The 23,520-nt window shown below is 45.8% G+C and overlaps 1 protein-coding gene across 1 annotated transcript; it reads right to left on the bottom strand.

Moving 5' to 3' along the window:
• Positions 1-522: 522 nt before the first annotated feature.
• On the bottom strand, positions 523-16,052 carry LOC126544701 (zonadhesin-like). Its single transcript, XM_050192148.3, has 3 exons — positions 15,851-16,052; positions 7,974-8,286; positions 523-4,890 (listed from the first exon to the last, which is right to left on the bottom strand). The coding sequence occupies exons 1-3, from the start codon at positions 15,942-15,944 to the stop codon at positions 708-710; spliced, it is 4,590 nt and encodes a 1,529-aa protein (XP_050048105.3). The 5' UTR covers positions 15,945-16,052; the 3' UTR covers positions 523-707.
• Positions 16,053-23,520: the final 7,468 nt, after the last annotated feature.

Here is a 23,520-nt window from a genome sequence, read left to right as displayed (position 1 = left end):
TACTGGAAGCATAATGGACATTAAAGCTAGATTTCCCTACCGTCTTTATAATCTCGTTGAATTCATTTTTTCCTAAATTTAATTAAATATACCACTATATCCATGCTCACGACAGTTGGAACGGCTTATTCAATAAGCGTTCAATAATCCACTTAAATGATTGCAAATGCATACTTACCGCTAGTTATAATCCAGCCTATTCGCTATGCCCATCGGGTGCACCGATGCATTGTTTAAATAAGCACCGTGTCGTTATTGGCGCTTTGGAGAGCGACTGTAAGAGGGTCGCATCCCTAAGTGAGTGAACACATATGCTGCCAATTGTGCCTTGTAGCATACACTCATGTTTACTAAATCCTGAAAAAGAAAACTGAGGAACATAGTACCTTCATTGTTGGAGCACCAAAATGTGTGTTGTGAAAGCTTCGTGAAAAGGAGTGCAAACTTCTGACGTTATACGCATAAGATAAGGTTAAGAAAACCAGTCGTCATGGCAGACATTTTGTTTACAAACACTTTGCGTAATGGCAGAAATTTTTTATTTAATAAATTGACAAATACTACTCCGAAATTCATAACTTGCTTTAATATTGACCGCCTAATAATTGCGTGCAAATATGATGTCCACTCTTAGCCATGACAACGTTACAAACACAGCGCGGGCGAAATTTCTTCCGAAAGATGTTGAGCAACGAGCTGTTCAACATTTAGTAGTGAGGTTTGCTCAAAGCCTTCACAGCGGGTTCTTCATCTGTGGCACCCGGTACCATTGGCGTCGCAACTACTGGGAAGCCTGCATGACCGGGAATCATGGTGGCTCCTGGATATACTGGTGCACCTGGCATACCACTTGGTCTTATGACTGGGAACCCGCCCACCGAAGTGTATCCTGGTTGAGCCGGCGCCATTGGTGTTGCATACGCCGGGACGCTTGGTTGCATGCTTGATGTTGGGACAGTTGGTTGAGACTGAACTGCGGGTGCTTCTGGTCTTACAGGTGCACTTGGTGGAATACTTGGTAGCATCGCAGGACCTTCGGGATGTGAAGGCCGGCTTGGCAGAGTAGGCGTAGCGGGAACTGTCGGACCTTCTGGAGCACCAGGCACTTCACTCGGGCGTGGCGTTGGTAACGTAGGCAGAGGAGGCAAGGCCGGTGGAGGCGCCTGCTCGGCTGGCTCTCCTGGAAACGCCATGCCGCCCGGACCCACACTTGCAGTCGTAGTTGGCAAGTTTGGTTGTGTGGGCCTCTCGTGGCCCTCTGGAAAAAGTAGCCCACCTGGTCCCACGCTCGAATTTGTAATCGCCTCTGACATTGTTGCAATCAGCTCCGGATTAGCGGCGTTGGCAATGTCAAAGCATTGTCGCGGCTTGACGCACGTGAGTGGTTTCTCCCGCAACATTACCGTTCCCTTCTTGCATTCGCAGCCTACGCCGGCGCATGTTGCTGGACAGGCGCGAGCTTTGGAATCCCAGCAAGTAAGAGGGCATGGAGACTTGCAATTTGAGTAGACTTGGTTAACACCAGGGCAACGTTCGGGCGTGGCCGGACATTCAGTGGCGCGGACACAGTGAAGGGGTGTCTCTCGCAGCATGACATAACCTCTCTTACAGACACATCCTTCTCCGGCACACTCGTACGTGCACGCACCAGGTTCCTTGTTCGTGCAAGTGGCCGGGCAGCGCGATTTACAGGTGGTGTACACCTGGTTGGAAACCGGGCAGACCTTTGGCTTAAACGGGCATTGCTCACGGCGAACGCAAGTTAGTGGCTCCGCCTTCAATTGGACGTATCCGTCCTTGCACACACATCCATGGCCCCCACATTTACTGCTGCAATAGCGAGGACCGTCGTCTGAGCACGTTTCAGGACAGAGGGATTTGCAAAGCGAGAACATCTGGTTCGTACCATTGCACACCTGGTAGGAGCTGTCGCAAGTTTCTTCAGTAACGCACAGAAGCGGTTTCTTTTGCAGCCGGAAATAGCCTGGTTTGCAAACGCATCCGTCGCCTGCGCAGTCAGCCCCACAAGCCTGCGGTACTTTATCGGAACATGTGGGAGGACACCGGGATCGGCAAGTCGTGTACACCTGATTGGCTCGCTTGCACTTCTTTTGCCGGGCCGGGCATTCTTTCCTGCGGACGCAGATGAGCGGTTGCGCTTGTAACTGGACGTAACCTTCTTCGCAGACACACCCTTGGCCTCCGCACTCATCAGCGCACTCGGGAGTATCATCGTCCGAACAAGTCTCAGGACAGAGCGATTTGCAAGGCGTGTACACCTGATGTTCACCAGGACACCACTGCTGCGCCATGACGGCACATATTTCTTCCGTCACGCATATAAGGGGCCTCCTTTGTAGCTGCAAGAAGCCTTTCTTGCAAGCGCATCCTTCACCATCGCACTCAGTACTGCAAGTGTTCGGACCTTTACCTGAGCAAGTGGCCGGGCAGCCCGGTCTACACGACGTGTACTCTTGGTTGGCGCGTTTACACTGCTTTGGCTTCTCCGGGCACTCGGCTCGCCGCACACAGACCAATGGCTCAGCTTTTAACTGCACGTAGCCTTGCCGGCAAACGCATCCTTGGCCAGCACAGTCAGCACTGCAGACGCGAGGACCCTTGTCTGAACAATTTTCAGGGCATTTAGATTTGCATAAGGTGAACACTTGGTTTGGACCTGGACAACGTTCAGGTCTGGCGGGGCATTGGTCGCGGCGCACGCAAATCAGTGGTCTCTGTTGCAGTTCGACGAATCCTTCTTTGCAGACGCATCCTTTCCCCGCGCATTCACGGTCGCACTCGCGAGGACCATAATCTGAGCAAGTAGCGGGACACTGTGACTTGCAAGGCGAGTACACCTGGTTTGCTCCTGCACAGTACTTTGGGTTTGCAGGGCAATTGTCCCGCCGGACGCAGACCAGCGGCTCTGCTTGTAATTGCACGAAACCCTTTTTGCACACACATCCTTTACCTGCACATTTGTTAGGGCATAAGCCACTTTCCTCACCAGAACACGTGGCAGGGCAGCTCGATTTGCATGAAGTGTATACCTGGTTCTCACCGGGACACCACTGCTCTGCCATTGCATCGCAAATTTCGTGACTGACGCATATAAGCGGTTTGGCTTGTAGCTGGAAATAACCTTTTTTGCAGACGCACCCTTGGCCTGCGCAGCCGTCACCGCATGCACGAGGACCACTGTCCGTACATGTGGCGGGACAGCGTGACTTGCACGTCGTGTACACCTGGTTAGCCCCTGTGCACTGCTTTGGTCTGGCCGGGCACTGTTCCGAGCGAACGCAAATAAGCGGATTCTCCTGTAGTTGAATATACCCTTCCTTGCAGACGCATCCTTCGCCTGCGCAGTCACGGGTACACACACGTGGTCCACTATCTGAGCACGTTCGAGGGCAGCGCGATTTGCAAGGTGTGTACACCTGGTTAGCACCCACACATTGCTGTGGCTTGGACGGGCATTGTTCGCGGAGAACGCAAATAAGTGGGTTGGCTTGTAGCTCAACATAACCTTCCTTGCAGACGCATCCCTGGCCAACACAGTTGGCTGTACACACACGGGGACCAACTTCTGTGCAAGTTTCAGGGCAGCTAGATTTGCAAGACGTGTATACCTGGTTGGCGCCTGCGCACTGCTCTGGCCTCGCTGGGCACTTGTCGCGGCGGACGCATATAAGCGGGTGCTCGTGTAGCTGGACAAACCCTCGCTTGCAGACACACCCTTCCCCTGCGCAATCCCTGGTGCACGAGCGGGGGCCAGGTTCATTGCACGTTTCAGGACACCGCGATTTGCAAGTCGTGAACTCCTGGTTTTCATCTGCACACTGTTGTGGCACGACCGTGCACTGATCGCGGCGGACGCATTTGAGAGGCACCTCTTGTAACATAACGAATCCTTCCTTGCAGACACATCCTTGGCCAGCGCAATGATTGCCGCAGACGCGAGGAACGCCATGGTCAGCGCAAGTAGCAGGGCAAGCCGATTTGCAAGACGTGAACACCTGGTTCTCTTCTGAACACTGTTTCTGGGACATGATGGCGCACACTTCCTCTGTGACGCACACAAGTGGTTCCGCTTGTAGCTGGAAATAACCTTTCCTGCACGCGCATCCTTGGCCTGCGCATTCATTGCTACATACACTACGTCCACCGTTCAAGCACGTGGCAGGGCAGCGCGACTTACAAGGGGTGTACACCTGATGTGCGCCGGAACATGTCACTGGCGGAGCTGGGCATTTGTCGCGCCGAACGCAGACCAAGGGTCTATCTTGCAACTGCACGAAACCTTCCCGACACACGCACCCTTCGCCGGCACAGTCAGCAGTGCAGTTTCTAGGTTCACTGTCCCAGCAGGTGGGTGGGCAACGAGATTTGCAAGTCGTAAATACCTCTCCAGGACCGGGGCACTTGTTTGGAGTGCCCATGGCTGGGCAGTCCTTTCGGCGCACACAAATGAGGGGATTCTCTTGCAAGATGACAAAACCTTGCCTGCAGACGCACCCTTCGCCGGCGCATTCTGCAAGGCAGATGCGGGTACGGTTGATAGCACAAGTAGCGGGGCAGCGGGACTTACAAGTTGTGTACTTCTGGTTGCGGCCAGGACATCGCCGTTCACGGCCGGGACACTCGTCTATACGAACGCATGTGAGTGGGTTGAGCTGTAGAGCAACATATCCAGGTGCGCAAACGCAGTGCTGGTTTCCGCAGGCCGCTGGACAGCTCGTAGGCGGGTTGTTGAGGTTAGCACAAGTAATGGGACACGGTGACGAACAGGCTGTGTACACTTGGTGGGGACCGGGGCAAGTGATTGGACTTGGGAGTGGAGCACCGCTGGGGCACTGGTTGGGGGCGACGCACGGTCCATGCGGATAGGCCCTGGAAAATAGTTAGAAGCATCACGTTTTTAAATTCCACCAGAATGATCAAGACAGGCGTGTGGCCTGCAAGCCGTGACGAACAGTCTAGTTTGTAATTAGGGTATCGGCAAAAAAAAAACCTGCAAATTGGAGTAAAAAGGGGAGAGGTTCGCGCCAGTTACATTCGAAGTTCATTCGTTTAGTGTGATGCTGAAGGTAATATTTAATTCAAACATATAAACAGAGATTTGTATAAAACAAAAATGGCGCTAGTTAGTTCTCCATAGTAAATTAATCAAAGTGTATGATGAATGAACCACAGGCGGCCGACCAAACATACTGCGCACCGTTTGGATTGTGTTTGCGGTCGTCACCTGTCTAATGAGAAGTAGTTTGCCTATTACGAGATTTCACATAGCTTCAAGATGGCTGTACGACGCTTTCGTTCGATAGGCTGCAGCGGCTTCGGAAATATTCAACCTAGAAGGCACTTTCTACCAATTGGGGACATTTTTATGCAACAAACAAGCTGCTGTGGCAAGCTGCTCACAAAAGTAATCACCAAGTGCTTCCCGTTTCCGAGGTGTAGCTACGAGAGGACAAAAGAAAGGCTTGGTACTAAAGCTGCTGCTTCCTAATTGCACTATTTCAAGCAGGACATTCCCTTTTGCAATAAAAGCGGACAATATGTGTTGCTTTAATACGTTTCTACAGCGTTAGAAAGCGAGAACGCATTTCCTCGCCCCGCTAACTTACTCACGTTCTTGGGCAACAAATTCCGAATACCTCTCTTGCCTTAGAGGTTCGCAACATGTCAGAAAACTAATCGCTTGATAACATTGCGATATGCAGCTTCCTTGAATCATTCCGTGACATTATTCCTAGACACGACTTTAGTCGAAGTTTTTCCTGGATCCTCTATGATGGCTATCAAGATGACAATAATATAAGCACCCCCTTTCTGTAACTTCGCTGCAAATGCCGCTATCTGCTCCTGCTACATTTCCCCTGTATGCTCACCATTGAACAGTTCTATCGCCTACTCATAGCTAAGTTATACAAAGCCAGGTTGCATTTATTGCATCTTTTAGATGTTGCTCCACAGGTCTTCCAGCCGTATCTTGCTGATTTCAATCGCACATCCATTTAATATTTCCGAACTCTGCGTAAAACCCAAGAACTAGGGCGGAAAATAAACCCTGGATGGACATTAAGGCACACTAATTACGATTCTACACGGGGAATTTTTCAAGCGCTGCTTGCATTCATATACCAGGAAATATTTAACAGATCCTGACGTATGCTGGAGCCTATGCGCGGCCAAGCTTTAAGTATAAACCCCATGCAAGCGATCTTGCACGTGACAGCGACAAGCGACGCGATAGAGATGGCTGTCGCGTTCGCTCGTCGCCTACAAGTCGTACCCCATGTGAGCGATGACTTCGAGCGAAGTCTCCCTAGTGTTACCGGTATGAGGGCAGCAATATAGGCGCCGGAACTAGCGTAACGCGCGCTTAATAACTTAAGTTGATGGGCTTTACTGTAAAAAGTAGCATAAAATATTTTTGAAAGTCTTACAGTAGGTTCTTATCCTTGCGCGCATAAAATTTCAATCGTTTGCTCGTTCCGTGTGACAATTGAAGTACTTGAGTTATGTACATCCAGTTCCGGCTTCGCGCTATTGGCTGGTCGATCATAGTACTTCCGGGCGACGAGTGACGAATTCTAGATTTGCAGAACCGAGCGATCGCGCGACAAGACCGAGCGATCTGTTCATGCGACGGCCCGATCCATCGCTCGAAGCCGTCGCTCGTCACTGTCGCGCACAAAATCGCGCGCATTGGGTTTAGCCTTTAGCGAAGCGGTTAAATAAATGTTGTATAACTACCGTCAATATGTACATTTGTATTTACGTTCATCTTCCGGTGCGCGTATTCCAATGGAAACGTAATGTCTATGCACCGGAGAAGTCGCAACTTCAATGTGCCTTGCATCACATGGACACGTGTATGTAAATATATTTAAGGCAAATGTCCAGTGGCGCATACCAGTTCTGGAAAGAAAAGAAATGATCAGGAATGCACCCGTGGCACATACCGGATGGTTAAGCCGTAGAAATTCAAGTACATTCAGGAAAGCGCTGAACATAACGTGGTATTGCACCCAGAGGTCGATGGATTTTCCAGATTCCCAGGAGCCGACATTAGTGGTTCAGATTTTACATATCAGCTCATATTTATATGGCACAGAAAAAATGTGCGCTTACTCGAAAGTTCAGCTTATGTGGTTTCTGTAAACCAATTTGCTTGTACTTCTACGGGGACCACGTATAAATTTTGTATATAAATCCATAAGTGTATCTGACAAGGCAACGGCGAATGTAAATGGCGTTTATATAAACGCATCACAATAACTTCGCTTCACACAGATTACAGCTTTCGCGTGGGATCTGAGGTGATTGTGTCTGTACGGAAATATACACCTATCATGATATGAGCATGCCATAGCACCCTTTGACAATTAGTGGCATGTATGTACTGCCCGATATTTTGTTTCTTTACAGGAGGCAGTCATGGATGTCTTCACCCGCACGTTTCGCAATGTAGTTTGCTTTATATATCGGGCGCTTTCTACGGAATAACTGCTTTATATATTAAAGCTACAACTCGTTGAGGCCTGGCTACGTCAAATGACGTATCATCTGTGCCGTTTTTCGTGGTTTCCAGTAATTGACGTAACATAGTTTGATCGCTTGGGAAAGCGGAGAGCCGTGGTGGTATGTCTCAAAAACGTGTCGCTACGGACGTTCGCCAGTAAATATCTTAACATTGGCGGCACCTTCCAAGTAATCACTGCGTCATATATTGCGACACAAAAACGCGTAACTGAGACTTACATAGAGTTAGGTTAAAGGAACCTATCTCTTTCTGTTGTAGGCGGCGCATTACTCCTAGATCGCCAATCCGAGCAGTGAGAGAGAGGTCAATCTAGCCCTCACAGCGACGCCTACTGTGTAGGAAATGAAGTGTAGGGATCATTTAGTGCAATCAGTATAAGCTAACTGCACTGACTGCAATACACACGCAATGCGGGGTCACCGACCTCCAATATCCCGGGGCACAGGCGCAGCCCCTAACGCAGAGTCGGCTGCAGTCCTTGTTCTCAGGCACACCGCAGGTCTTCGGGCAGGACGACGAACAAGGATTGAAGTCCATGTTGGCTGCCCGGCGGCAGCTGCAGCAGTCTTCCTTCCTTATGCAGTGGCCCCAAGCGTTGCGAACGTAACCTGGTTTGCACACACAAACGCGCAGCCTGTTTACTTCGTTCTGGCATGTTACCGATGGCTTGCAAAAGTGGTCCTGAGCCCGCGTTCCTGCTGGGGTGGGTACCTCCAAAGGACCGCACGTGGTTGTGCCTGGGAAGAAAGCAGCTGTAGTTCGGTGACGACGTAAATAAAGTCAGTGTGTACTGCTGTAACATTGTGACGTGCTCGCAGTCATTTCTTTTCCGGACTTGTATCTCATGCAACAGCCTGCCTCTGAGATTAGTGAGCCCCCGTGATCTTTTTTTCTTTTAAGGGCCCCTCACCGGGCCCCATACCAAATTTTCTTATACGCTGGAGGTTGTTACGTGTCCTCTAGGGAGGACACGTAACAAAATTTCAACTCGGCTCAGGGAAGGAATTTCGTTAGTGAAAGCTTGACAAGGCGAGTGGAGAGGGAGTCTCGCTATGCAGTGGAGCCCGCCTGCTGAAATCATGGGTTCGCGGCACCTAAATATTTCTATCTCGGCTATTAATGAGCCGACTTGAAATTTTGGTAACAAAATTTTGGTAACAAAATTTCAAGTCGGTTCAATAATAGCCGAGATAGAAATATTTAGTTGCCGCGAACCCATGATTTCAGCAGGCGGGCTCCACTGCATAGCGAGACTCCCTCTCCATTCGCCCCGTCTAACCTTCACAAGCGAAATTCCTTCCCTGCGTTCTCCCATGCCGGGCCTCGAGGATCGCGTGACACATACGTCACGGGTCCCGCCTTCACTTTTTTCTCCTCGATTTTCTTTTTCGGCGATGCGCACTTCCGCTGGTCTGTCCGCTGTTATCGTTTCACGCCGCGCACGATTTTGCGCGCTGTTCACAAGGACACGTGACTAGCGGTGTAATTCAGTGCCACACGAATACTAAGACAGAACAAGCGGATCGCAGAGCATGATCACGCGCTGGAACGCGATAGAAAATGCTATAGTTTCGATACCTGCGCACGCGACTGCACGACTGTGGGAACAAGCAGACGAAACGGAAGTACAACGCTCTTTCTTCGGTGCAAAGTAAAACAAAAAAACACGCAGACATTCCGTTTGTGTGTTTTGTTATTTGTCTAAACCTCAATTCGTCGATTCAAGCAACAGATCACACAAATTCAAGCAACAGATCGCACGAATAACGGATGTTTTCTTGAATAATTCTCGAAGTCACGTGTCACCACGAGCTACGTCACACTGCGGACACGATTACGTAGGCGCAGGAGCCCGATTACGTCACCGTCGCTCTCCGGGCGGATTCGCCGCTAGTTAAGAGAGAAACAGCGTTCCGATTGAAATTTCAGGCCTTTTCGCGGCGCGTAGCGATGTAATTCTTTGCAAACACGATCGTTGGCGCGCATTGTATGCTCTGCGCTTGTCAGCTCAAAATGGCCAGACCTGGTGAGGGGCACTTTAAGAGGAAGCTTTAGCTCGGATGCTCCTGTCTAAATACATGTAAAAAGAAAATTAGTTTTTCTCGGTAACTATTCCACCAAATTTGGCGAGGTTTGTTGTATTAAAAAGGAAAACTTATCTTGTAACTGTTACTTTCGAATTTTTTATTTAGGTCGTGAAATTCTTATTAAAAGTTTGCAGAAATCGAAAATTTTCAGCATACGAAGCTACCAGGTTTACAACTATGTAACTCGGCAATGAAAAGGATGCCACAATTCTGTGGATTGCATCTCAGTACATCTAAAGCAGACAAAATTGTTTTATTACACATGAATCTCATTGTAGCAGTATGGAAATACAGCTTTTGCAGAACCCTTTATACACAACGCAACAAATTCACATAAAATGTAAAATGACATATCGAATTTGCCCGTTTTCAACGATCTGATGGATGCCTTTTATAGAACCGAGATATCTCTTCTTGATGCAGAGCTCTTAGTACGCTTCGTGCTTCTATATTTTTTAGAACTTTGATATTTTCGAAAATTTTTGTAACAAAGTTCCTTATTCAAAATTTCGCTTCAAACGCTCAGTAGAATTTAACTTTCGCTCTGAAATGCAGCAAATTTCATTAAAATTGGTCCAGCGTTTCTCAGAAAAACTTTTTTTGCGTTTTACATGTATTTGTATAGTCCGCGTCGGAGGTCGGCCTGAGGTAGAGCTTCCTCTTAAGAGTGTTTTGGTGAGCATGAACAGGTGGTATAATTTCCCTTTTCCTTTTTCATTTTTTTGTGCAAAGTGCACCTAACTAATGGCTCATATTCTATTACGATGTTGGAATACATGCATGCACCTACAATTAAAGATGTGGGATTTCTTTTCTAGTTGCTTTAAGGGTGCAATTCACGTTTTAATGCTATTTTATGTTTTGTATTCTGTTTGATGTCTTTACCCCAGCCCTCTCCAAATTATGGCTTGTGCTTCGATATAAGATATATACAGGCCGGTAAACACACACACACACAGGCATATATATATATATATATATATATATATATATATATATATATATATATGTCTATATGCATATATATACCTATCGAGAAGAAAGGAAACTGAGGGGCCCGATTTTTATGTCATCAACAACAATGACACCAAGGACATAGGAACATTCGTGAATTGTCCTTGGCGTCATTGTTCGCTACTTCTTGGGGCATGGCTACATTTATAAAACACACTTATATGTATATGTATAAGTCCGGCACTCATCGAGTATGCAAACCGTTGCAGAGATGTCGCAAAGTCCATACTAGTGAGACATGCGGCACAGCAGTGACCTAACAGCGCGACAATCTGGCTTTATCTCGCTCGCTCTTTGCAAGCAACACATCCGGCCAGAGCGTCCGTTTCTGCTGGAGTGCTATTCAAGAAATTATCAAATTCTGCCGTATTGTCGAGCTCAGCTGTGGCGGTGTTTTGAGCCAATCGCCCAGCGCTATTCACATGGCTGTGTCACCAGGTGTGCGAATAGCACCCCTCCATTTTCAATTTTACACTCTCGCCGCTAACACACCTTCAGTCGTCGTCTCACTCGCTCACCTTTATACCCTCTTCCGTTTAGGAGAACCCTGATTATATATACTGTGCCGAGGAAAGCACATGTCACCTTGAAAAAGAGAAGTGCACTTGTTGAAACGTTGGCTCCCGCTTTTTCTCGTTCTGCTCATCAAGGAAAGAAAAACGGGATTGGGGTCCCATAAGATACCTTGAACAAAGAGACGCGGCTGATGATAGATCTGGTTAGAAGAGAGATTGGGCTGGGAGTGTTTGTTCATTCGTTGAGCATCAAAATTTTATTAGATAGCCTTAATGTACTTGTCGCCCATTTTGCCACACTCCGAATCGTACAAATTGAAGAAATAAAGTAATCAATCGCAGCTTCAGTTACTTCGTTCAAAAATAGAATTGACTGCAGTGACCAATCACCCCACTACAGTGAATGAGCAATTACTAAAATGTACTGGACGAGAAGGAAGAGGGTTATCCGAGGGGCCCGATTTTTATTAGTCATATCACAAGAAGCCAACAAACACTGACACCAAGGACAACATAGGGGACATTAATTGTTCTTAATAAATGAAATAAAGAAACTATTAAAGAAAATAAATAAACTAATGGAAATGAAAGTGGATGAAAAAACAACTTGCCGCAGGTGGGAACCGAAGCCACAACCTTCGCATTGCGAAGGTTTAGCTCGGCGGCCTTCGCAATGAAGCGCCGGCACGATATTCCGGCGCTTCAAAACGTTCGTCCAGATACAGATGTTGCCAGCCATTTCTGAGATCAGACTCTCAGGCATTTGAGTCAGTAGCCTAAACAGAAAGAGACCAGTATACTACCGCAGGAAACATTGAGGAGGGCTGTGAAAATGGAAAACTAGCGCGGTGTTTTCTGAAACAACCTTACGAAGTTCTCCAAATTGTAGTGTCTGTCATGTTGTAATGCTGCAACGCGACCTTTACTATACCGACGGCTGGACCCGCCGTGGTTGCTCAGTGGCTAAGGTGTTGGGCTGCTGAGCACGAGGTCGCGGGATCGAATCCCGGCTACGGCGGCCGCATTTCGATGGGGGCGAAATGCGAAAACACCCGTGTACTTAGATTTAGGTGCACGTTAAAGATCCCCAGGAGGTCGAAATTTCTGGAGTCCCCCCCTATGGCGCGCCTCATAATCAGAAAGTGGTTTTGGCACGTTAAACCCCATAATTTAATTTTTTTTTACGGACGGCTGGCTAGAATGTGTCAGATTTAGGCTAGACCACCGCCGTGGCACTGTGGTCAAGGCCACGTGGTCTGAACGCATTAGGTCGTAAGAGCTGGCGTTGTCGGTTGCGTTGCCAATACTGCCCTACGTTGGCGTCACCCAAGCAAAACTCCATCGTTGATGAATGCTACGCTTCGTGCTTCTGGGAAACTCCTTCATCACTTCAAGTAGCCTAATTATTTGCCCGTGTTTGTCTATCTGTCTCTGTAAGCGCGTTCTAAACGCTGCTTCATCGTGTCAGTGTGCGACGTATTGGACATTATGCGAGAACTTCTTACAAAATAGTAATAACTAATATTTACCGCATGTGTGCGAACACGTGTGCAGTGGTCAGGAGGACATATGGCACAGCTGGTCGCTGGCGTACGCAACGTTCGCCTCATCTGAATCTGTGTACACCTTCGCAGCTTGGAGTTTTCGTATGAACCACTTAAAAAATCAAATAGAGTGCAAAATGATTAGCGACTTCAAATGCCTTCATTTCTGTTTTACCCGATGTCTACAAAATTCGGCAGAACCCGTCTCACGTAATGCCCTTAGCATTGAATCAATGCGGGGTCATCATATTTTTCTTTATCGGAATTTATAAAATTGCCTGTGGCAGGTATCACAATTGTTGTCCTTGAACTGAATTATTCAATCACGCGGACATAAGGAGCAAGAGAAATCGAAAGACATATACAAGGATTTAACAAAAATGCACTAATTAAGGTCTTAACTATTTACATCAAGGCAGATATTGCAATTTACGGATGGTAGCCAGCGATCGTGCAAGGCGCATTCATTTGAAATTAATTTACAGGAGGAAAGGAGTTCCGAGATATTATTTCCCAAATTGTAGGCCAAAATACATGGGTGTTGCAGGAGCATTCGTGCTTCAATTCATAAAAGACTGTTTTGTTAAAAAAGTCAAACAACAATGCATCTTTACTGTAAGTCTAATGGCGTAAATCTTCGAACTGGTGTCATTCTGGAAATTCATTTTAAGTGGATACGCCTTACTATCTCACCGATTGCAAATCGTAAATTGCAATATTTGCAGTAAATATTACGTTTCGATATTAATTCGTGAATTTTTTAAATTATTTGAATATATCTTGCGATTTCTCGTCTCACTGATATCCACTTCTCTCAATCCGCTCAAGAACTGTAATTATGTTATTTAGAACATGCTATTTGCGATAGCGACTCAGGTTGGTGGGAAAACGGTTAGACAGACAGACAGATGACATACACTCAGACTGATGATAGATCGATATCTAGACAGACAGATAGATAGATAGATAGATAGATAGATAGATAGATAGATAGATAGATAGATAGATAGATAGATAGATAGATAGATAGATAGATAGATAGATAGATAGATAGATAGATAGATAGATAGATAGATAGATAGATAGATAGATAGATAGATAGATAGATAGATAGATAGATAGATAGATAGATAGATAGATAGATAGATAGATAGATAGATAGATAGATATCCCCCAGAAAACCCGTGAAGCACCCTACGAATGCTAGCGCAATAAAAACAAAGCATCTCCATGCCAAGTATCACTGAAATTCTCATGGAAAGTGTATTTCTCTTTCATTTATTTAGGAGTAGGATGGGTCTCTGTGCACAAAGCTCGACTCTCACTCCACGCACGGCGCAGGTTTTAATATCACAGGAGAAAAGGGGTATCTTGACAAATTCCTTAATGACTGTATTGATCGCAGCACTTCGAGAGGACAAGTTCAACTCATGTGCATGCTGTGCAAATGGTCTAGAAGAAAACTTCCCTTTCTACCCGCGAACTGTATTTCTGTTACATTATTTGATGGGTGAAGAACTCGAAAATCATAAAATTCATTTTCTGCTTACTCACGGCAGACCTTTAAGGAATTTTTCTTATTGCTTATTTTATCGCACAAATACGCATGGCAATATGTCACTCACACCTGGTGCTTTACTTCACTGCACAAGTTTTGGTCGTGTGATGCTTCAACGAGATTTTAATTCGCCAACCAGCATTTGTGAGTCGATTTCTCTGTCAACAACATATAAACCATTATTGTCAAAAAACTGTTTTTCTCTCTCTTGCCCACAATATTCTCCGTGTTATTAGCATACAAAATGTGTCAGCATAAATGTGCACAAATAATTTGTTGATGTTTAGAAGCTTGCGCTTACTGAGTCAATCATGTAATGCTCATTTATTTTTTAATGCTCAAGTATCTTTTCAAATCAGATCAACTCAAAAGGGAATTTTGTTACACAATAATCTGAAAAATGCGTACAAATATAGTTGGTACCATAGCCTTGTGCGGCTAGTAATGGGTCCAATACAAATAATGTGTTGGAATAATTAGCAGTCTTATACGAACAATATAGCGAAAGTATCATACATAAGCGGTAAATACTATATATAATCACAGAACTGCGCTAAAAATGAACAAACAAGAAAGAACTAATTAGCATACACATCTTCTTTTAAATATAGAAATCTCAAGAACGTGCTTGGTAAGATAAGAAGTGGCATTTACGTCAATATTTCTTGCGCGTTCTATTTCAAGAGGCAAATTATTCCACACCTTTACACCAGAGAATTGAACTAATCTTTCGCCGTACACATTCGAACATAAAGGGAGATTAAGATTACCGTTGCGTGCATGCCGTGTGTTTAACGACGGAAACGTGAAAATGGCACGCGGCAGAGGCGTGCTTGTGTTTATTATTTTACTCCCTAAGCAGAAAATCTTTTGGCCCCGCATGTCAGTAAACGGCAGTATACGCAGCCTCTGAAATAGAGGGTGAGAGGCATGACGTTCCGAGGGGAAAGTAATCGCACCAACAGCGCGTGTTTGTAATCGGAATAACGGAGTAAGGTATGTTACGTACGCTCGGCCCCACAACTCGCAGCAACAGCCAAGGTGGCAGTGAAATAGGCTAAAATATCCCCATCGCACACTTCTGGAACAATCAGATGGAAGCTAATTTGAAGCGTGTGGTAATTTTATGTTCAGTATTAACAAATAATCCAAACTATCTTCTGGACACGAGGACGCATGTAGGCATTATGCAAAAAAGAGGTGAGGTGCGCAGACAGGACACAAGAGTAGAGAAGTGGACAACACGAACGCAGACTATCAACTGAAGGGAGCACTGAGGCGAAAAAAGAAAGAAGACGCAAGACTCATCTGCGCAAGCTCGGGAATGGTAGCACCACGTGTCAGTCGGGTACATGTGCCGGTCTACGTGAGAGATAACTTCTAAGCCTCACCTCTATTTTGCATAATGAATCCTTACCAACTAGCTCAGCTTTCTGCCGTTCTAAGCGCATGTAGGCTTTCAGTAAAGTACCATGAAATGTAATAATGTCCAGCTTTTGCACAATTTCATCCAAGTATTTAAACGCCCTATAATTGCTATGGCAAGACAACAACAAAAACACCCATGCAAGTACGCTACTCACATGTCGTGCATGGCCTAGTGCATGTAGTTGTGGCCTGGTCAACATAAATAAATAATGCCACTATGCATGTGGCTGTAAATGCAGCAAGCTGCATCTTCACTGTGTCAAAAATTCCAGGACGCGGCCCTTGGTTAAATGAATTTCAGTCCGTCTGCGTCTGGTGTACTCGTGGCAAACTGCAAGTTCCATGTAACCTGTCCTGGATAAGACGTTCTCCCGTCTCACCGCAGATTGATGTCAAGGAAAGTGCTAAAGACAATGGTGGCGAGCGCGTCATGGGCCGAAGGCCGTCTGCACAGAATCGATTCAACCATGACCAGAACCTTGTAGAGATGTATGAACAAAAGGTAGCAAAGCGCTAACAATGACTTCCGCGGCGTACAGCTGTGTGCAACGTGTTCATCCTCATCTATTGTGCTATTCTGAACGCTTGGGCGAAAAATACGATCCAGTAGTTTAAGCGCCGAAATGATTTCTCCAGCGCAGTTGTTTTCAGCGCTGACGTTCTTCATGACGTGTGTTCAGCGGAAGGCTTTGCAGAGACCAAAATGTAGACCACGGGCAGCTAGGGGAAAAAAGACATTCCTACGACATGAAGCTGGGTCTGTTGCGAACCTAAAGATCACTAGGAGTCGTATTGAAAGCTCTACAAAAACACAGTGTTGACTTAAGCTTCAGTTCACGTCTAGCGAGTTCGTGTCACAACCACGTACATACCTCATCCCAGAAGCACTGGACAGTACTACAACAATGAGGTTGCCGATAGGGTTGCCAAGCATTCCGTAAGAAAGGATGGTTCAAACAAAGTCGCAGTTTCGACCCAAAGCACTGATAGCAACAGCAAAGTCTTAGACCACTACACAAAGTAAAGTTCGTAGTTTACTCGGTCGTATAAATAGAAGTAAATGTTCGCTTACTAATTCAATTACCAAGCATGTTACCTAGCACACAGTCAAACGTGAGCAGACCTCGAAGTGTCACAAACATAAGAACAAAGCCCATCTTGTAAACCTAAAATTGCGACGCAAAGTCGCTCGACTAATCCTTTTTCACAAATTCTTCCATTCTTTGTCTGACGCATCTGTTGTCATGCCCGTACATCGCACATCTTCCCGTACTAACCACCAAAACACCGTTTATCCTGCGCATGCCACACAACTGCACATCTTCGCTCATTTTTTTTTTGTTCGAAAAGCCAAGGACTGGAATGACCTTCCGCCCAACGTCGTGCACCACTCCAGCCCCACTCTGTTCAAAGTGCACATTGAACAAAGCCTGTACGAATGCCCACCTCTCATTTAACGCCCCTGCACTGGCGTATTTGAGCTATAATAAATAAGTAAATAAATAAATAAATAAATAAATAAATAAATAAAAGCGGCTCCATTGAGCTGCCGTTGTCCGAGTGAACCTCCCTTTATTGCTTAGAAGAAAGGGCGTTAACCGAGGGGCCGGATTTTTATTAGTCATATCATAAGAAGATAACAAACACTGACACCAAGGACAACATAGGCGAAATTACTTGTGCCTAATGGATGAAATAATGAAACAATAAATTAATGGCAATGAAAGTGTATGAAAAAGCAACTTGCCGCAGGTGGGGAACGATCCCACAACCTTCGCATTTCGCGTGCCATGCTCTACCAATGGAGCTACCGCGGCGTCGTTTCCTCATCCACTTTCTTGGGTATTTATGTGTCCTAGCAGAACCCTCGTAGTGTTAGCCAGCGCCACCACTCACAGACCTTGGCGGCGGACGTGGAACGTCCTTTCTGCCGCAGGCATCACGAGAACGTGATCTTTTTTGGGGGGGGTGAAAGCAACTGTTCAATAAACCCACACATACTACCTGAAGGCACCAATGTTGTTGGATTCAAGACCCTCGTTATGTAATCCGGAAGGCATCAATGTTGCCAGATTCGAGAAGACCCTCGTTATGTAATAACGAGGGTCTACGAAAACAGTGTTCACGCAGGCTTCTTATGATATGTCTTGAAATCTTAGGCGTTCGTTGCCATATTATTGTGCACCGCGCCAACATAGAGCACTTACGTCTCTATGGTATCTGCGTTGTGATTCCAAGTGCTTGTCAGACAATACTCCTGCGAGAGAGCACACTCCCCACATAATCGCTAAAAGAGGATAAAAAAGAATGTAGTACAGAAGAGAATAGAACTCATGTTTTTCGCTATATTAATGTACACTGTAGGACAAATCCTTGTCGCAGCTATCTCCAAATTGTGCCAGTCTTACATCAACAGTGGCCGAAAGAGTCTCGCCTCAACCTGGATCGAACGTTTCGACAGCAGGGCTTGTCACAACGTTGGCTGCCGGCTGAGCTTGTTTTTTTTTTCTTTGGGGGGGGTGGGGGGGCATTTTCATCAGCTCTCAGCGATGCCCTTGGATTGTCAACCGCAGTCCCTATTGTGTGGCTTTGACCAACTGCCGAGCACAACGTCTAGGATTCAATAACCAGCCACACCGGCCACATACTAGCGAAAACAATAAGAACATGCTCATGAGTTTCTTGAGCACAATATTCCCAAGCTTGTCAAAATTATTGTGGAGTCCTTCACTATGGTGTTTCTGCTAATGCCTGCATTGCATCGGTGTATAGAGATATATCAGTCATGCTTTAGGACATTGCGTTAATGTAAAGATGCCCGTAACGAGGGCGCTTAGTAGTCTGCAGACTATCTATTTAAAATACCCAATTTGCCGTTCTTTCGGATTTAATCTAGAGGGCAATCGCTGCTTTAAAGCAGCTTGGTGAATCAAGCGTTTTGCCTGGTCACTGCATTCAGAAAAACAATCTGTAGTCGGTAATATTCTGCACCAAGTCAATCTCATGTGCTTCATTCTGCAAGAAGATAGAAGTGGCCTCAAGTGGTTTATGGCGGGAAGGGCAGTTCTCCAGTCGCTGCGAAGAAATTTTGTTGAAGTATAGCCAAGTATTCATTTCCTGTAATTGACTGACCATTTCGCGCCTCGAATATAGCATTACGCTTCACATTAACCAACTGCGACTAAAGAGTATTAGTCATGATTCCAAGACGAAGCCACCGCCTTTTCACAATGGCTTCCTTCACGATTAACACTGAGTGGCGTACTTCTAATCCTGGTTACACGTATTGTAGCAATGCGAGCAGCGGCTCACTCGGTTTATTGCTTCACCGGGTCAGTACTCTAGTACTTCAATAGCAACACCTTAGCAGACTTTCGCGAGAACCCTAGTGGTGCGTATGTTGTATGGATTAAAAGCTTGTAGCCTTCTTCAAGTTGTTTCCTTGTGAGCAGGGCACCCACAACGAGGGATTCTTTGAGCGAGAGTGCGCTGTATTTTATTGAAGGGCTTCACTTCTCAGCAAGCAAGTCTTGCAATGTAAAAATAAAAGAGACCTTGAACGCACGACGGTTTGCACGAATCGCAAATATCTAGCACCATGACGACCAAGTATAACAATATGCCGACGAACTATTTTGAACAGGCTTGGTTGCCTGGATCCAGATGGAGGATAAAAAATGTACTTTTGAAGAAGATTGATGAACGGGAACTACTGTCAAACTTGTCGGATTATTTGCAGGCTGCTGTTTTCCTAATCCATCTGCCTATATCCTTTGTGTAGTGAGCAACTTCGCCAAGATCGCTATTCATTGACGCCAAGCATTTCGCGCAATGATAGTCGTCATGGGCTTAGTCCACTAGTCGCTTTGACGCACGCCACCGCCTTTTGCGTAAATCTCTAAGTGCTTTGTTAAATTTAACAGCAAAAACTCGGATAAGATTGACTAAATGCAGTATTCTTTATCTACTGTTCAAAAGAACATTGTTCGCGCTTACTTGCAAACGTAGGCTCCCATCAATCTGGCGCAAAACAGAGCTCGGCTTACTGCGCGTGACATTGCATTCTCTATGACGTCACTCCTCCTGGGCCAAACTACAGTCATTAAGGTCACAGAAACAATGAAGGGGAAGTGGTTATTTTTAAATCAGTACAATTTCCTTAACTTTTTATCGGCATTTTATTCACTAAAGAAGGTGCCTGGACACGGCAGCTGCTAAAGAAATATTTCAGTTGGTATTCCCTCAGGAAGTACAGCAACGAAGTGCTAGAAAAAAAGCATAGTCACACAGTATAGATTTTTTTTAATTATGTGATTGGCTTTAGCAGCGTCGTGGTCAGTAATCCTTAAAGTACGCACACGTAGTCACGCTCCACTAAAAAATAATAATAAGGGATTCTCTTATTTCTTTAGAGTAACTAGCATATAGTAGCTAGCGTAGGGTACATCATCCGTCTTTCTCACATAGGCTGTGTGGTTATACGTTGTTGGCGTAGTTCTAGAGCTCTTGGTGCAGCCGAAAATGTGTATATAAAACGTCCAGATTTCACACATTTTTTCATTACAGCCATGAGCGTCCAATATTAATGAAAGCGAAAGAAGAATTTAAGACACACCAAGAAGGAGACCGTGACAAAAAGCAAGTCGCAGTTTCGCCCGAAAGGTGAAGCATCAATTGCGATAGCAAATTAGTGGACAGCTATATCAAGCATACTGTCCGCGTGCACAATTAAACATGAACACATCTAACTCGATGACCGCGGTAACTCCCTGTCAAAAGGCTGGAGTGAGGAAGCGCGGCAGCTGCAGCGAGCGAATTGGCCTACGTGCTGTGTCTGGCATCAACGCGAACTAAGCCGCGAAAACACAGCCCGCGGCGGACTCTGTACCCGTCGCAGATGGCTTTCAAGTTATGTTTCTCAATTGTGGAACGAGAAGTTTCCAGTACGCTATCTCTCAAAGTTGAAAAATAACTACGTCTTTGGTAACGGCAACTCATGTATAAGTGGCAATAGACGTGGCCTTCATGTGTCCCAAACTTCAAACCAAGCACGCTGTTGTTTTAACGATGCTACCTTCATTAATCATCATAATGCTTCGTCCCATTACTGGTAAAAAGTCATGCGAATTGCTTGCACTGAGTTACGATAGTGCTGCTTTTTTTTGCCGTCTTAAGTGGAAGCTTCCCATTTTATACGTGGAAGGGCAGAAATGGCTTTGCTTTGCATCAGGATAACTAATTTTTAAAAGGTTTCAGTGAATTTAAATGATAGAGTTCAACTCTGTGCGCAGAGAAGTAGATGCGGTTTATATAGGCTATAGGTTTTGGCTATGAAGGCTGTCGGAGCGAAAATAACTTCAAACAACAGAAGCTTGAATGTTGCTCCTTTTTTTTCGGCAACGGAAAAACAATGAGAAGAAAATGACTTACTCGGGGCCTTACTTTTTCTTTATTTACAACCGCATCACGCCAACAGACAACGAATCCGGCGGCCATAGGGGGTGTATTTCTGCTCCATAATTAAAATCTAAGAATAATAAGCAAGAATGAAATGAAAGTGGAAAACTCCCCTTGTCGTATGTGGGAGCCGAATTCGCATCACGCATATGGTGCGTGGTTTACCATTGAGAAACTGTGGCGGCCATCCTTCAGGAAGATTTCTTGCGTAATGGTCTATTTGCGCTATACACAACCCTGGAAATGTAAGCCGACGTCATTCAGCGCCATCGCGGAGGGTGCTGAACATCCTTTCCACTGAATGAATCAATTACAAGGTATAGTTGTGAAGCACGCAACTGACCAGTAAATGTCTGTATCAATATCATCTTATCACGTGAAATCTGCCCAAATGGACGCCTTCGATATGCAATGAGCGTGAAAACTATATGGAGCCAAGTGCTGGGGTTCCGCTTGTTACAATCATGGGAAGCACACAGACTGTGAATCTAGGGAAAGCATAGGACACCTCGCAATTTCTAAGCTGAATATTTCGGATCATCCAAAGCGTAGAAAATTTACGTAATATACACCGCTGTAAATTATACCAAAATCAAGATGGGGGCCGACAGATAAATACACACTGTGGGATATAAGGTGGATGAACATGGGCACATAGCCAGTCTGTGAAAGCAGCTTGCCTTTGTTCGTATACCTTTTATTCTTCTGGATTCTGCCCATAATTTAACCGCTTTACGGAACGTAACCAATGTGGCTTGCAGAAGTTGCAGAATAATTTTCTTGCATTATTAACAAGATGCAGAGTTCGTTTTTGAGAATGCTTAATTTATCAATTCGTGGCTTTTGAAATAAGGCAGAGGCCCTACATTCAAACTCAGCTTCGACAGTGTGTCAAATGTTGCTTTCTCTACGACATATGTAGAACTGTTATTCGATGACTATACGTTTCTTATATGTCTGAAAAAGGGGAGTCGGAGCCAGCCTTTCTCAAAATATTCGTTGGAACTTAGAACGTGGATTTCAATATAGCTGTGAGACTAGGCAAAAGAATGGTAGCACAGTGAAACTGACATTGTCGCAGCCTGGGCGTACAGTACGAATGAGAGAAGGTATGTCAGAATAAAGATTTGCAGACAACAGCGTGATTGTCAATCTTGTACGGTTTGTCAAGCTCTGGGCGCTTTACATTAGGCAAGCAGCATGCTGACTTTATCAGTCAGCACAATGAAAATTAGTACGGAATTTATAATTCGCAGATATTTCGAGTCTTGCAATGTTTTACCTACGAGGCGTTCGTATCACTACAGCCATGGTGGTAATGCAGAAAGCACTTTACTAATCTCCCAAGGCCTGTGCAGGAAGCTAGCGTTTAAGCGCTTTGGCAAGGATATAAAATAGCGCTCTGGAAGCTGATCTTACGTGAGACAGACTTTTGCATGATGGAAGACAAATTTAACAAACAGAACATATATATAATTTACATACACACACGCATATTTCACTTCAACTATTCAACTATGCCAGGTTTATTTTTAGTGTACCGACTATACAAAAATTATCTTATCTAAACTCTGAAGATATGGGCATCTTTGTCGTCCAGGAGGGCAGCCATTGGCGCCTTCAGCGTTGGCGCTGTGTGTAAGGAAGCCCGTCGCATCCTCGACGGCAAAAGCATCGCCACCCACACCCTCACGTGGCTCCCCGCTCACATAACATCCATCATGGGAGGCCCCGTAAACCTCAACGAGCTGGCCCACTCCAAGGCGCGAGGTCTCGCTTTCCGCGACCATGGAGAACTCCAACGCCGGCCCGCAGTGGTGGAGAACAGAGATCAACCGACCACATACAATGAAATTGCGCAGCACTTTTTCTCGGCAGGAGAGACTTTCCCCTTCCACACAAGAAGTTAAATAGAGCGCAGGCATTGACCCTCAGATTATTGCAAACAGGCTCGTATCCCAGCCCAGCTTTATTCCACAAGCTTTTTCCCGACACCTATGCCACTGGTTCTTGCAGGCACTGCAATGACATCGCTAGCCTAGACCATATGCTCTGGCGTTGCCCCTCGTTACGAGGCACAGAACAAATCAATGAGGACAAGTGGCTCTCCGCTATCAAGAGCCCCGATGCCGGGGCGCAACTATGGTCTGTCCAGAGGGCCCACGATGCGACGGTCGGGCATGGCCTGACTGTCCCAACGTGGGAGCGGCCCGCAGCGCGCTGAGTCGCGTACCTCAGGACCTTCATTAAAGTTTTGCATCCATTCATCCATGCATCCATCTATCCATCTAAGCGCTGTCCATGACTGGTCCTTGCAGCAATAGTCATGATGGTATGACGTCGATTAACCTCACGAGGAGCGTGTAAC

Source organism: Dermacentor andersoni, chromosome 10 (genome assembly GCF_023375885.2).
Source record: "Dermacentor andersoni chromosome 10, qqDerAnde1_hic_scaffold, whole genome shotgun sequence".
In the NCBI taxonomy this organism is placed as follows: Eukaryota; Metazoa; Arthropoda; class Arachnida; order Ixodida; family Ixodidae; genus Dermacentor; species Dermacentor andersoni.
The sequence above is the reverse complement of the archived record's forward strand: the minus strand, read 5'-3'. Positions and strand labels throughout refer to the sequence as shown.